Source organism: Polypterus senegalus, chromosome 17, assembly GCF_016835505.1.
Source record: "Polypterus senegalus isolate Bchr_013 chromosome 17, ASM1683550v1, whole genome shotgun sequence".
Lineage (NCBI taxonomy): Eukaryota > Metazoa > Chordata > Cladistia > Polypteriformes > Polypteridae > Polypterus > Polypterus senegalus.
The window spans coordinates 55825097-55840641 of NC_053170.1; the positions used below are offsets into that span (position 1 = coordinate 55825097).

At 37.8% G+C, this 15545-nt stretch overlaps 1 protein-coding gene across 1 annotated transcript in view; it reads left to right on the forward strand.

The window, feature by feature from the left end:
• csmd2 (CUB and Sushi multiple domains 2) overlaps positions 1 to 15545 on the forward strand; it is a 967861-nt gene that overhangs the window by 269402 nt on the left and 682914 nt on the right. The window contains exon 4 of the mRNA XM_039739491.1: positions 7182 to 7201. Within this exon, the coding sequence (XP_039595425.1) occupies positions 7182 to 7201 (20 nt within the window). The remainder of the gene's footprint in view (positions 1 to 7181; positions 7202 to 15545) is intronic.

Below are 15545 nucleotides of genomic sequence, written 5' to 3' on the forward strand. Positions count from 1 at the left end.
AGGCATCAGAGCTTAACCATGCTTCAGTGGACACAAGTTTTGTTTATACTGCTGACCTGATGCCAGCCTGTCAAAGAAGACACCAACAAAAACATATTCATGCATAAAGGGACAATTTATATTTGCTAGGCAACCTAAGTTTATTGGAGATACGGCAAAAATAAGCATCATTTTTTGTGTTCTGCATACAATCCCCCTGATTCATTCCATGCCCCTGGCTTGCAAATGATTTATCTGAATGAGCTGTTGCATTTGGGAAGAAGGAGTGGGGAGGGGGTGATGCCAGCATGGAGAATGATTGAAGTGAAATGCACATGTGGGTTGGACCGATCCTCTGCCCGACTGACTGCTCTTGCAACACTTTTACAGCTGTTGCATATTAAAATTCAAACTGCTGTATGCCTGTGACTGTACAGGAGAGGTAGCATTCATTCAAGGGCAGTTTGCTGGTGTGCCATATCATTCATTTTTAAAGTAGGGGTTAATTTAATGAATTATTTTACAAGTTACTTTTCAACCCTCACAAATATTAAGGAACAGTATTAGGGTTTTGGTCATGCCTCCCAGGATTGTAGAGTACTGTCCGGTCTGCAGTTAAATTTTTATAGCATTCCACCCCAAGAAATTCCCTATTTAAAAAAAAAAGATATGACTGAAAAAATTCCCAAAAAATCCTGTGAAGAATTTGAACCTGGCTCTTCAGCTCTCAAATGAATTCTAATTACAAAGCAGAATCAAGGAGAAAATGTCCTCCATCTACTTCCAAAAACATTGATGCTACGCAATCTATAACAGTATTGATTGCAAATTAAATTTGATGATGCATGAGAATATAATTTGGATATATTTTTAAACACATTTAAAGGAATGTTTATGCCTTGTAACTTTCTACCCTGTGTATCACAGAAAATGACTCAGTGTTTGCCATGCTTTTAATTACTCAAAGTACTTCACCAAATGATTATTATGGAACATTTCCTTTGCTTTATTGAGTGTTTAAATAGTACACCTAGTGCCCTACATATGTTTTCTTACCAAAGGCCTAATAGTTTAACACTCCTAAGATGGAGCCTGTATTCTGCCTTGCACCCTTTGTCTATGACTGTAATTTTAACAAGGTCCACTTTTTTGTGAGAGATGAGTTCTTTTAGCCAACAGCTGGGGTGGCAGGGTGTTACTTTTATGCAAAAATACAAGAATCAATAGAAACTCTGTTATCAAAATGCCATTCCTCTCACCAGTGTTTATGATGCTGATGACATGATTTCAATGCATTATCAAGTGTAAAGTGACATTGGTAGGGGTGTCAGGGTAAATGGGAGAACAGAGTGGTCTGCCCAGCTGTCTCTGCATCCCCTTTAAGACTATACAGTCCCTGTGTTGTGACTGTCAGTCACTTTGACAGTCTAAGTTGACTCCAGCTGCCACATTGTCCTTGATCCCGAAACCACAGATAACATAACCGACATAAGCCAGGGCGAATGAGGACTAAAACAGGCAAAAGTAAGGCGCAAATGTACTTTGAACTTTTAAGTTTTGAATCCATTTGAGGTTTTTGGAATAAAAACACAAAGGTTCAGAGCTTTCAATAAACACATCAATAAATATTCCATAATAAAAACCAGAGCACCATTAATAAATCAAATAACTAAATAAATCCAAATCGGGTAAAAAGCCAGGTTAAATCACAGTCAGGACCTTTTCTTTAAAATCTTTTATGAGCCATTGGAATTTCATTCTAAAACCACATCCCTGCTGATCACCTCTTCTGGCCTTCTCAGCACGCGGAAACACCCACTGAAAAATGCATTCAAACTTCACACGGGCTTGCACCCCAGCCACCTTAGATGGTCACCGCTGGGGTGCGCCAAATCCTAACTCATGTCGCTTGTCACCAATCCTCAATGTCTGTAGATGCTCATAGACGTTGGCTGCTCCTTCTCCATGATTGCTCAAGAGGAGGGACCTTGTCTTTTGTGCACCAACTGCTCGCCGCTTTTAGGGCTGCTGTAACACCCCGGGTAAGGAGACTGTTGTACAGTTCCCGACTTGGGGTGCCAGTAGACGAGACCAAGCAACTAGGGGATGGAGTAAGAGAGACTCAGACTGAAAAAAAGACTACTCAAAAACGGGATTCTGTTTTATTCCAGCAATGTCTAAACTAGTATACAAATAAATGCCTTGCATAAATATTTACAGAGTCCAATGCAAAGACACTTTCAAAACAAAAGAAAATTAGTGCAAGTGCTACTTATAATATTTACAGTAACTTCAACAACAAAAGTGAAGAAAAAAACAACGAAAAAAAAAACTTCCTACTCCTTTGTTCAGCTACAAGACAGTTCACGACGGACAGATTGAAAAATAATTGAAAAAATGGAACACTAAGCACGTACTATAAACGCAAAGGTCGGTTAGTATCTGTATTCCTCAGCTAAGCGAATTTGTAGCACAGATCTACATTTAAGCCAAAAGACCTGGTCAAATGACAAACCCTGGCGTTCGGACCTTGGTTTTATACCGCGATCCCTTTTTTTCATTCAGTGCTCATTTACGTTACTCGCCGATTCCAATAAATCAACACCTGTCAACACCCTATTTCAGCGTTCACGCAGTCGCGCGCGCATACCCGTCTGCCTTGGTGACGCGAAGACTACCTGATCAGCCTCTGTTATGTATTTCCACTCGTTTTCATTTCCATTCTTTGCCACACGTCTGAATTCCCTTTCCCGGCTACTCTGAAACTGAGCTCTCTATCCTTCGGACCTGTTCCTCTGATTTTAGATACAGCATAACACTTTCGCCCTCTCTTCTGCAGTGGTTACGGAAGAGCGCATCCGCATTCGGCCACCAGAAACCGTGAGCGCGCTTGTAAAACGGCCGCAGATGCGCGCCTCGGTTTCGGCTTGTTTAAGCTCCACGGGTTACTCTCGGAACACCTGTAGACCTCCATGCAGCCCCTTGAACACCCTGGCACTCAAACCACAGGTGAAACTTTGTGCCTCTATGGTGTTAATCTGTGAAGGGATGCTAAAACAGGTGAATGAAAACTATTTCTAACCATCCAACCCCATTTCAGAGATAAGATGAGCGCCTGTGACTGCATTTTCTTTATTTCAATAGCCACTGAACTTGGCTAATAATAGGGCTTCTTCCCAATAGCACCCAGCCTCTTGAACCTCTTTTCCTATTCCTCATCTTAACCTCTGCTCTTTTCTTTCATTCTCTTCAGTGCACTGTTTTAATATGAATTAATATAAATGTGAGGCCTCCAAAATCCTCCACAAAATAGAACCAGAACCCTAACGAGGCTGCCCAGATAAGGGTCACCCCAAAGTATGGATTCATCATGCACTGTTATTTATGATTCCAAAGGCTCACTTTTTAATGCAGATAGATAGATACTTTATTAATCCCAAGGGGAAATTCAAATAATCCAGCAGTAGTATACTGATACAAAATATATATATATATATATATATATATATATATATATATATATACTGCTCAAAAGAATTAAAGGAACACTTTTTAATCAGAGTATAGCATAAAGTCAATGAAATTTATGGAATATTAATCTGGTCAGTTAAGTAGCAGAGGGGGTTGTTAATCAGTTTCAGCTGCTGTGGTGTTAATGAAATTAACAACAGATGCACTAGAGGGGCAACAATGAGATGACCCCAAAACAGGAATGGTTTAACAGGTGGAGGCCACTGACATTTTTCCCTCCTCATCTTTTCTGACTGTTTCTTCACTAGTTTTGCATTTGGCTACAGTCAGTGTCACTACTGGTAGCATGAGGTGATACCTGGACCCTACAGAGGTTGCACAGGTAGTCCAACTTCTCCAGGATGGCACATCAATATGTGTCATTGCCAGAAGGTTTGCTGTGTCTCCCTGCACAGTCTCAAGGGCATGGAGGAGATTCTAGGAGACAAGCAGTTACTCTAGGAGAGCTGTAGAGGGCCATAGAAGGTCCATAACCCATCAGCAGGACCAGTATCTGCTCCTTTGGGCAAGGAGGAACAGGATGAGCACTGCCAGAGCCCTACAAAATGACCTCCAGCAGGCCACTGGTGTGAATGTCTCTGACCAAACAACCAGAAAGACTTCATGAGGGTGACCCAAGGGCCCCATGTCCTCTAATGGGCCCTGAGCTCACTGCCCAGCAGCATGCAACTCGATTGGCATTCGCCATAGAATACCAGAATTGGCAGATGCACCACTGGTGCCCTGTGCTTTTTACAGATGAGAGCAGGTTCACCCTGAGCACGTGACAGAAGTGAAAGGGTCTGGAGAAGCCATGGAGAACATTATGCTGCCTGTAACATCATTCAGCATGAGCAGTTTGGTGGTGGGTTAATGATTGTCTGGGGAGGCATATCCATGGAGGGTCACACAGACCGCTACAGGCTTGACAAAGGCACCTTGGCTGCCATTAGGTATCAGGATGAAATCCTTGGACCCATTGTCAGACCCTATGCTGGTAGTGGCTCCTGGTGCACGACAATTCTTGGCCTCATGTGGTGAGAGTAGGCAGGCAGTTCCTGGAGGATGAAGGAATTGATACCATTGACTGGCCACCACACTTTCCTGACCTAAATCCAATAGAACACCTCTGGGACATTATGTTTTGGTCCATCCAATGCCACCAGGTTGCACCTCAGACTGTCCAGGAGCTCAGTGATGCCCTGGTCCAGATCTGGGAGGAGATCCCCACAACACCATCTGTCATCTCATTAGAAGCATGCACCGATGTTGTCAGGCATGTATACAAGAACACAGGGGCCATACAAAGTGCTGCATACAATTTTGAGTTGCTGCAATTAAATTTTGGCAAAATGGACTAGCCTGCCACATAATTTTTTCACTCTGATTTTTGGGGCGTCTTTGAATTCAGGGCTCTGTAGGTTGATCATTTTCATTTCCATCAAACGATGTGGCATCCTTTCGTTCCTAACACATTACCCAGTCTATATCAGTATAGATATCCAGGAGGATTTCTTTTTCCCATTGAGATCTGATGTGTTTTCAAAGTGTTTCTTTAATTTTTTCAGCAGTTAATTTTTTAGCAGTATATATATATATATATATATATATATATATATATATATATATATATATATAATATAAAAAATTAAAGAGTAATACAATGCATGTAAAAACAGACAATAACTTTGAATAATAATAATAATAGCTGATTGGTTGAATATGTTCCAGTAACAACCGAAACTTGACAAGAGCATAAGAAGTTTGAAAAATAAGAGGAGACTATTCAGTTCATCAGGTTTGTTTGTTTAGCTTAAACCTCAGCTTTTCCAATATCTCCTCCAGATATTTCTTAATGTTGACAGGGTTTCTGCTTCAACTGCGAGTCTCAGTAGTTTGTTCCAGATTCCCAGAACTCTTTGCATAAAGAAGTACTTTCTGGCTTCAGTACTAAATACCATGTTGCAAAGCTGCAAAATGAACAGTTACAGTATTTTTATAGGGTCATATATACTGGTCATATCCCTGTAATGTACAATTCACTATATAAATAAACAAATTGTGAAAACAATTGGCATAGGGAAACCAGTGTAAATTGTACAAAAACTTTCTGTAGGTAAACCATGCACCAAAACAGCTGCAGAACTATATTTGGGAGAACCTGCTTTGTAATATACTAGCTTTTATATTATACCAAGACATGAGATTGGGCCAAGCCAAACATCTCTGGCAGGTATGAAAAGTTACAAATGCCTTGAGGTAGTAGAGCACCTGAAATACCATTGTGTGTAAGTTCCTGATAAGGGGCAGCATACTCTGTAGAGGTATGGTATGCCCTGGCAGGGTAATAAACAAAAATGGGAGTACAGAAGAGAAAAGTAAGTGATCTGGAGCAGTCCTGAAGTGCTCTCCTATGATTTAGGGTTATGGGTAGCCTAGCAGAAGCCTATCATTTTGGTATGGGGACCCAAGAGAAGACTGGAGGAATTTTTCCAAAGCAACAGATGGAAGTAGAGGGTAGGACGTTCAGACAAGCAAAGCCAAGAAAAAGTAAGATTGCCTGGAGCTTTTACTTGCCATTTGGGCTCTGAAAGGCAGGGAAACATCAGGGAGCAAGAGAGAATTATGGGAGAAGACCACAGGACTAGGGATTTCTTGATCCTAGAAATTATTCTAGAGATTTATTGGAAAACAGCCTTAAAATGTGGTATACTGCAAGGCCATCTCTTGGGTAAAAGTCTTTTTAGCTTAGAGATGAGAAGCATTTTGGGAGAAAGCTTAAACTGGAATGCCCGTAATGTTGCCCAAGCCAGAAATAAGAAAAATGGACTGTTGCTGAAATGTGAGCGAGAAGAATTGCAGTGCCTTAGGCATGTTTGCCTTGATTGTGGACAGGTGAATTAGCCATTGGAAAGAGATGGAGTCAATCCTGTATACTCAGGCCAAAAAAGTCCATAGAGGTTTGTTTTCCAACTGTTATTTTACTACATACTATTTTTGATATCATTATTAGCCTGATATTTTCTTTAATATTTCAAGTTTTCAAAAGAGTAAGCTTAAATTGAACATAATAAAGAATGAAAAGCAGCAAGCCAGAAGTGATTAAAAACTGCTGCTGTTGTCTTCCTTTGCTTTTTGGCTCTACATTTTCTGAAATATACAGCAGTGGCTAATGTAAGTTCTGAGCAAAACAATTTTTTTCTGTAAGAGCTTACATTCTGCTGGTGCAGATTAAGCAGAAGAATAGTCACAGTCTTTCAAAAAGTCTTTAGAATAATGCAAGTTAATGTCACAGATTAGAAAAGAGATGTATAAAAACTGAAAATATTTTGGAGTACAGCAAACACAACTATTGGGATGTGGAAACTACGTCACAGCCTCTGCACTCTGGCCAGGCGCGTCAGTCTCAAACTGATCAAGCTGTTGCTAAAGAGGTAAACAAATTAATTAAGCCACTATAAGCTCCTGTGTGATGTTTAATGGCAGAAAATATCATTGTAGTGGTCATTCCTGCCTTGCTCCCTGTGTTGGCTGGGATTGGCTCCAGCAGACCCCCATGACCCTTTAATTGGAATATAGTGGGTTGGATAATGGATGGATGGTTTCATTATTCTGCCCTCTGACTTGATACCACCCTGTCACACGTGTGAGATTGGTTTGTCTCTTCTGGGGTGAATGTGACACAGAGAGAGGATTTAGGAGCTACACCACAGTCCAACTGTTCTCCACTACCGATCTCAGCCAGGAAAACCACAACCAATCAGAGGACTCATGACATCCCCAAAGCACCCCGTCTCCACAATATAAATGGCGCACATCCATAATCAACTTCAGGAGAAGCATGCATAAGTGTTTTCCAGACCTGTATTAAAGTTGTAAGATGCTAGAAATCTTTCCTGGCAAATGTCATTAAAAAGAGTAGCCCATCGTGCCTCAAATAAATTTCATGTTTGTATTTCTAGTTTTCAGCATTTACGATCCATGCTTAGTTTAGGCATTTTGTTTTGAATACAAGTGTTCAGTTTAAACACATTTACATATCATTTCTGACTGAACCAACATTTAAGGTACTGTACAAAGAGGGAAATTGTTTGTGATCCTCTGTAGAATCTTCTCAATCTATGCTATACAGCATATGAGCTGTATACAGTTATTTTAAAATTAAGCTGCTTTTATCTATTAGTTCACAACATGCAAAGAACTGAGAAACGTTTAAACTTATGTACACAGTTTAGCACTTTATTCTACCCTTACTCTATTTATTAGTTGTTCTATATAACAATAAACTGACTTTGAACAACAAATGCAATGCTTGAATGACTCCAAAGCTGAACTAGCTATTTTTTGAAAGTAAAGAATATAATAAATGTTTGTTTTTAAAAAAGCACCAAAAATTAACTGATTTTTCTTAAAGTTTATAATGTAGAATAAGCTACTATTGAAAGTTTAAAAAGCTACAAATTAACCTCAATTAATGTGAAAATAGTTAAGCTGCATGATGGATCCATATTCTGGTGTATTATTTAAATGTTCAGTGATTATTTCATATATAGTATTTATGACATGCACCTGATTAGTGCATTACAAAGTGAATGGATGGATGTCTGTATTACATATAGACCAGTTTGATATGCAATTTAACTAAAAATACAACACACTGTTAATATAATTAGGAACCACGTTGTCGGACAAACAAGGAAAGGCTACTGTTAAGTTAATGGCATTCTCCCACCTGAATTCAAGGTGTAAGGTTCATTTAAGTGCTTTGTTTAACAAGGACTAGCTTTATTGATCATTATTTTATTCTTTAACTAAGCAAAGTAGCAGAAGGCTACTTTAAATGATTTAGAGTACTCAATAGAATATGAAGTTGAAGTTTGATAATTTTGTTTTCTTTCATACTCAATGTACAGCATATCTAGTTATTCTATGAAATAATGGAACATTACAATGACACAGCATAATTCCTGTTTCTTTCATGCTCCCATGAACAGTATATCTAGGTATTTTATGATGTAATGGAATAATACAATGCCACAGAGTATATTCTCTGCTGCTATTTTGTCCTGTTTAATTTAATGTCTACTTGGAGGTGTATCCCTGAAATGAAATCTGATAGATAGATAGATAGATAGATAGATAGATACTTTATGAAGTTGAGTCATCCATTCTTCTGTTCATCCATTTTGAATCTAATTCAGGGTCACAGGGATATAACAAGCTCATGGCAGGAACCCAACATATTTACAGTTTGACCTGCTTAGAGTCAGACTCCAGTGTAACTTGAGCTGTAAAAACAGTTCTAAAAGCTTTAGTCCCGAGTGTTACTCTGGCAACGTTAGAGATGCATCTCATGTAAGCCCTGAGGATTACTTGGGCTATAAAATTGCTTACAGTATTATTGTTAAACGTTACTCGGGCAATAATGTAGATGCACCTTCTCCTAGCCTTATAATGGTGTCTCATAAGAAACGCCTCTTTTCAGCAGTGACGATGAAGTAAATCTGTGTTCAGGCAGTGAAATTAGAACAGTCAGTAAAATTGAAAGTGATTCTGGAAATCTGAAAGGGATGCTTGCGTCACTCGCACTTGTGCAGTGTGCTGTTAATATTATTATTATTATTCATCATTATTATTATTTATATCATTATTATACTTTCTGCACTTCTGACTTTGTACTTTTAGTGTTTTGCACATTTTACAGTAGAAAGATGAGATCTGATATAAATGTAATTTTTCAAGTCAAAAATTGCAATGCTTTTTACATGGTTTTTTGAGAAAAAAATGTAATGCCAAGGAGGTTCACTACATTTTTACAAATCATTTCTGAAAGAACAAAAATTTGACTTAAAAAAAAATGTGTTTTGTGGTGGTAGGGTCCTAGTGTGGCCCGATTCCCCTTTTATACTCTTTATTATGTAGACTTTAAAAAAATGACTTAAATCACATATCTTATCACGCTGTTGGAATTGACTGTCATTGTAGTTCAATACTTTCCCGGATTCTTTTACATCTGTAACCCCAGGCAATTAGATAGAACAGCAGAACAGGCAGGAGAGAAAGTTATACATTTATTAAGTATTATTCAAATATAGAGTGCCATTAAAAAAAAGCAAAATAATGTGTGAATTCCATACAACCTGCTACTGCCAGATGTTTAGTTTTTCCAGACGGCCCACTTCTTGCATTGCTTGAAGTATCAGCAGCAACTCAGAGCAATGACTTTCCCCCTCCTCTGTTCTCCTCTGATCACCTCTCTTTTACTAAACATATAAAGTGAATCTAGGTATGATGTGGTAAATCCTATCTCCAAGTCAACTTTGCCTTTTTTAAATTGAGTTTCTTGACTCAGAAAAGTGCCTTCTGAGTCAAATGCTTCTGCCATCAGAGTCCTAAGGCTAGAGCTAATACTAAAATGTCTTGTACCATCATCAAAAGTTCATAAAACTAAAATTATGTTTCCAAGATCAGCTGCTATAGCCTGCACTTCTGTCATCATAAATGGGAGTCAACAGCACAGGATATTTGTATAGCTTAAAAATAGCTTTTGATATTATATGTGCATTATGGTGGTAGTTCTGCATTACACATTTGATTTAAATCAGCTCTTATCAAAAAAAAAACAAAAAAACATGTAGTGTCAAGCAATACCATAGACTCAAAATAAAACTTGAGTTTATTATGCTTTCTACTTAAAACTAATTAAAGGTAATTCTTAAGCAAACACTAAAGCATTAACAGACAATGTATATTTTCTCTAGCCAAGTAACAAAACAAGCTATTTTATCATAAAAAGGTTGTTTTACCATAAAAAAGGAATACAATGTCATTGTAAAAGGTCCACTTTTTAAACATTACAAATAAAGTTCTGCTCCTTCCAGACATGTTTTGTTCCTTACTTCAACAGAAAGCAATGACTTATTTTTTTTAATAAAATTTTTGTAACATATCCTGAATACCCTACTGGATAAACTGAATGAATTTAAAATTTTTAAAGTTAAAGTGTTTAGTTCATTAGATCATGAAAGTTATTTCACAGAATACTAAAAGAGGTCTAAAAGTTTTGGGGGAACTGACATCTATCCATCCATCCATTCATCTTTAGATCCATTCAATCCAGTTTCAGGGTCACACTTTAATATTCCTTCATTTATTCATAGTCACCTACTGTAATCTAATAGGATGTGGGAGGGAACTTGAATACCTAGAGCTGGGGGTCTCCAACTCCAGTCCTAGAGTGCTACTGTGTCTTCAGGTTTTCATTCTAACCCTTTTGTTAATAATGGCCTGTTTTTTGCTGTTAATTAATAGTCTTTTCCTTCATTTTAATTCTTGTTTTTCAAAACTCGGTGCTCTGAATTAATTAATTTTTCCTTAAATCACACCCAAACAAATATGAAATGTGTTGTAAGCCAACAGATGACCAAGTAAGTCATGGCCTCAAACCAATTTCACTCTAAGCAGTTTCTTAATTAGAAGCCAACACTTGTTGTTAATTAAACCTGTTAATTAACTCCATGACTTGTTGGTGCTCTTATTCTGCCACACCAGACATTAACAAAATGGATGATTTTATTTTTTCCCAGAGCACCATCAAAATGTGTTGGTGACCTGAGCAGATCACCATTACTGAGACCTTCACCTTTCTTCATTTCCAGATATTGTATGATGGACACAGGTTAGCTGGTCATGTGTTGACTCATTTTGTATCTCATTATTGTTTGGCTGCTAATTAAGGAAAAAAGAAATAATTAAGAGGTCTGAATCTGAAATAAGAAGTCTGTTAAAATTAAGTCAAAAGAGTTAATTAGCACCAAATACTGGCCACTAATTAAAAAAGGGTTTGAATGAAAACCTGTAGCCACTGTGGCCCTCCAGGACTAGACTTGGAGACCAGTGACCTAAAGGAAAAACTCACATTAACACTTTTTAGCAAAAATGAGTGCAGTTTGTACAATGTGAGCAAATGACTGGATGACATGGACATGTGCATTATGAGACATGAGTAATTTAACATTTTTTTATGCAAGTTTTTGATATTATTTTTTGTTGTCTAGCATTAGTCTCCATTGATGCCAATTCTATCAGAAGCTTAGTTGTCTCCGTACACAATAATAAGATTAATTTTTTTCTCTTTCCTCACTAATAACAACATGGGGTAAGTAACATACACAATAAACAAAATATAATTTTTCAGTAATCATTTTTAAGTAATGTATGTAAAAAGTATGTCTTTGGGACCTGGAAGGAAAAGCCACACAGACATGGGGAGAACTTAGGCCTTTTGAGCTGTGATCCAGCAGCAATGATTTGCTTGAAAAATAAGAAATAGACATCACACTTGGGAGGATGCTTATTAGTGAACTATTTCATGCTCAGACAAAATATACACACAATACAACTTAGAGATTGACAGCGTGTCAGATTGAAAAACATGTTTTGAGGTGGTCAGATTATACAACAAGGTATACCTGGGGATAACTGGTCACACCACATCCTCACAACTTCTCAGCACAGGTTCAAAACTCCTATTGCACCATGAAAGTAGCTCAAGGGCGACACATTTTGGCTGCCAGTGAACGTGGAAAATCTTTTTTGTTTCTTCAGTCTGTCATGGTTCAATAAATATGTGAAAATGTGTGGTCAAATAGACATTTATTCTAGCTTCAAATATCTCTCCTATGTTTGTGTGGACCAGAATGCCTGTTTTACTTCATTTCCCAAGGCCAGCATTCCTTTTTTCTGTCCTTTGTCCTGTAGATTTGTTTGGGCTTCTCTCTGTTGGCATTGTATCCATTTTACTTCCATCTGATTGTTCATCATTGGCTCTCAGCTCTCACACAATGAGAAGAGCGCTCCTATGAGTGTGGCAAAATCAGATTAGTTGTGGCTAGTTCCAGAGTGCTATGAGTGAATCGCTGGGGATGTCATACTACACAATTGACAGTCACTGGCATGCACCATGATTGTAGACGACTTATTAAGATTATGTTAGGTGAAAGTCTTGTAGTGTGACGGGAGCTTTAGTCTGTTTAATGGCTTTTTGGCTTAATGGCTAAAGCCACAATGCTGCTAGTTTATTATCTGTGTTGCATATTCTATACAACCTTGAGTTCCTCTTAACAGTACTCTGTTTATAAAATAAATGTGGACGACTGGACTACAGCACTGTACTTGTGAAACTTGGCTTAATGTTTACTGGAACAGTCAATTATATACAAAAAAGAATATTTCCTGTTAATTATAGGAACATAAGACTTTCTTTCCTATAAGATTATTTGGTTACCTAACAGCTAAGTTATTTTAATATCTCATCTAGATTTTTTTTAAAGCTCTCAGAGTTTACACTTCAACTGCTATACATAACTTGGGAGTTTGTTTCAGGTCTCCAACAATGCAATTTTCTTTAATTTCCATAATGTCCTCAAGTTTTCCATCAACTAGTTTGTCAGTGTCTGTTCAAAATAAATAAACTCCAGGGGCGTCATGTATAAACGATGCGTACGCACAAAAATGTTGTGTAAGAACGTTTGCACATTCAAATTGCGATGTATAAAACCTAAACTAGCCATAAAGCCACGTACATTTCCACGGTAGCTCATACTCTGTCGTACGCAAGTTCTGTGATCGGTTTTGCAGACTGGCAGCACCCAGCATCAAAACAGTGCTACTGTTCCTGTGTGGTTCCCCTTTCTTTTTTAGATCAACATCCCTGAAAATACACTGAAATTAACCACATATTGTTTATTAGTTTAATGCTTCTGATTGTAATTAACCTGTAACGATATAATGGTCCACAGAATGGTCAAATTATTCCAAATACCATAACTGCTTTAGCGTTGTTACTCTCACTGCACCTTCTTCTTCTTATTTCAGCTGCTCCTGTTAGGGGTTGCCACATCGGATCATCATTTTTCCATATTACTCTCACTGCACCACTCGGAGTATTTATATTACTGTATCTGAGTGGGAATCACAGCTCTACAGCAGCTGATCAGAAAGAGAATTATCGATATACAACATCAAGCACACACTGCCTCAGCCATGCTGTCTATTGAACTGCACTCATATGGCAAACGCTTCAGAGCCTTTCCTCGTGGTTCAGAAACAGTTTCATCCCAAGAACTCTAAACGCACTCAATCAGTCCAACAAGTGCTCCTTGTAGAACTGTTTGTACTAATAAGTACAATTACCTCACTGTAAACTTGCGATACAGTTATAATATTGCACAACCTGAGCCACTTTATAAAGCGTGTATTTACATATGATGACAAAAATAATTTTTAAGATGAAATACAGCAAAATATGTTTATTATATTATAAAGATAAAACTTTAATTATTAACAATATAGATTATTTAAATGAAGTTAAACATGTGAGGACACGGTGCCCCAGCGCTCCTTTCACGGATTGTTCCTGCCTCACGCTGTATTCTTGCTGGTGCTGACGCGACACTGGAAGGATAGATGGGTAGGATAATTAAACATGTACTACGAAGATATTTCAATGTTCCTTAAAAGTTTTGAAGAATCGGCGCTCTAAGCTTACAGATGGCCTAATGTCCATTACAGAGCTGATTGTATGGCGATTGGGTATTTGGAGAAAGAAAAGTAAGGACAGGAATTGGAGGTTAGTACATTTGAAAGAGATAATACTGCTACTGTAGCCACCGAAGTGTAAGGCAAGATCATTCACGGGTAAAACACATGCCAAAAGAAATCTCTCAGTCCAAAAGTTTGTTTTAAAAATATTTAGTAAAAGTTAAAAGCAAATAATCCACAGAAAAAAAAAAATAGTTACACACGTAGAATAAAAGGCAAAAAAAAAGAGAAAATGTATCTTCTCTAAACTTAGCTTTTCTTGAGAAACTTTAGTTATTTCTGTACTTAAAAGTTCTTTACTTCTTCTATACTTAAGAATTCTTAATTTCTTATATACTTAAAGATTCTTAGCTTCTTCTGTACACTTTAGAAAATGCCTCTTACAGCTATAATAAAGTATTTCAAGGTCGTGCATGGCGCAGCAAGCATCTTGCGTGAGACATGAAAAATCACTGCGCCACAGTGCTTCCATGTTTAATAACATGCTTTAACTCCTATCATCATAAAAATGATATCATGTATACATCTCAGTATTTTAATTATTCAGAGAGCTGTAATATCACAAATATAATGGATTCTGTGTCCTGTCAGAGGAAGAGAAAGCCCAGAAGCGCATAGTGATTCACACACACAGAGCACATGGAAGATCAAATACAAAACAAAGCATTTAACGTCCCACTTTAGTTACAATGGGATTTGAGAATCTAGTAAATTAAACAATTTTAAGATGAAGTTTATGATCTACTTTAATGACAAAATAAACTACATGATTAAAGTGGAAATTTCGAGATTAATGTTGACATTTCGTGCTTTTTTTCCCCACTGTATGCCTTTTTTTTTTTCTCTGTACCCTAATAAGCTTTCATATGACACTCAGACAGTGGGCTACGACTCACATTTTCACGGTGACTTTGATATCTGACAACTTCTTTTTTATTTCGGGCACTGTGTGACTTTGTGAACTTGAGCTTTCGAGTTTCTCCGACACGCTGCGTCACACGATCAACTTCCTTTTGTTGTTTATACCACTGTTTAATCCAACAAATAGTACGTTTTTCCTTGCCTCCACTTGGTATTCGCTAAAATTCTATTTTCCCTTGTGCTTTTGCCATTGCCTTTTCACAGAACACTGAGCTTAAGGGCTATTTATATTGATTTGCATATTCAAAGAGGCGTAATTCTGGGAGGAGTTGGGGTGGGGCAGCAGGTGCATGCACATGCGTTAATTTTCACGCTGACCGGGATTTATGTAGCGGAAGAATGTGGCAGCTGGCATTCGCCCAGAATTAAGCATCTGGATCTTTTTGTGCGTAAGCACATTTTCCGCTTTTGTGCTTGAGTCATGTTATAGTGTGAATTCTACGCACGGCGTTATGCATGAGGCCCCAGGTCACCTAGTTCAGCAGTGTATGTCTTTTACTCCACATATTGTGATGACCAACAGCACACAGTAC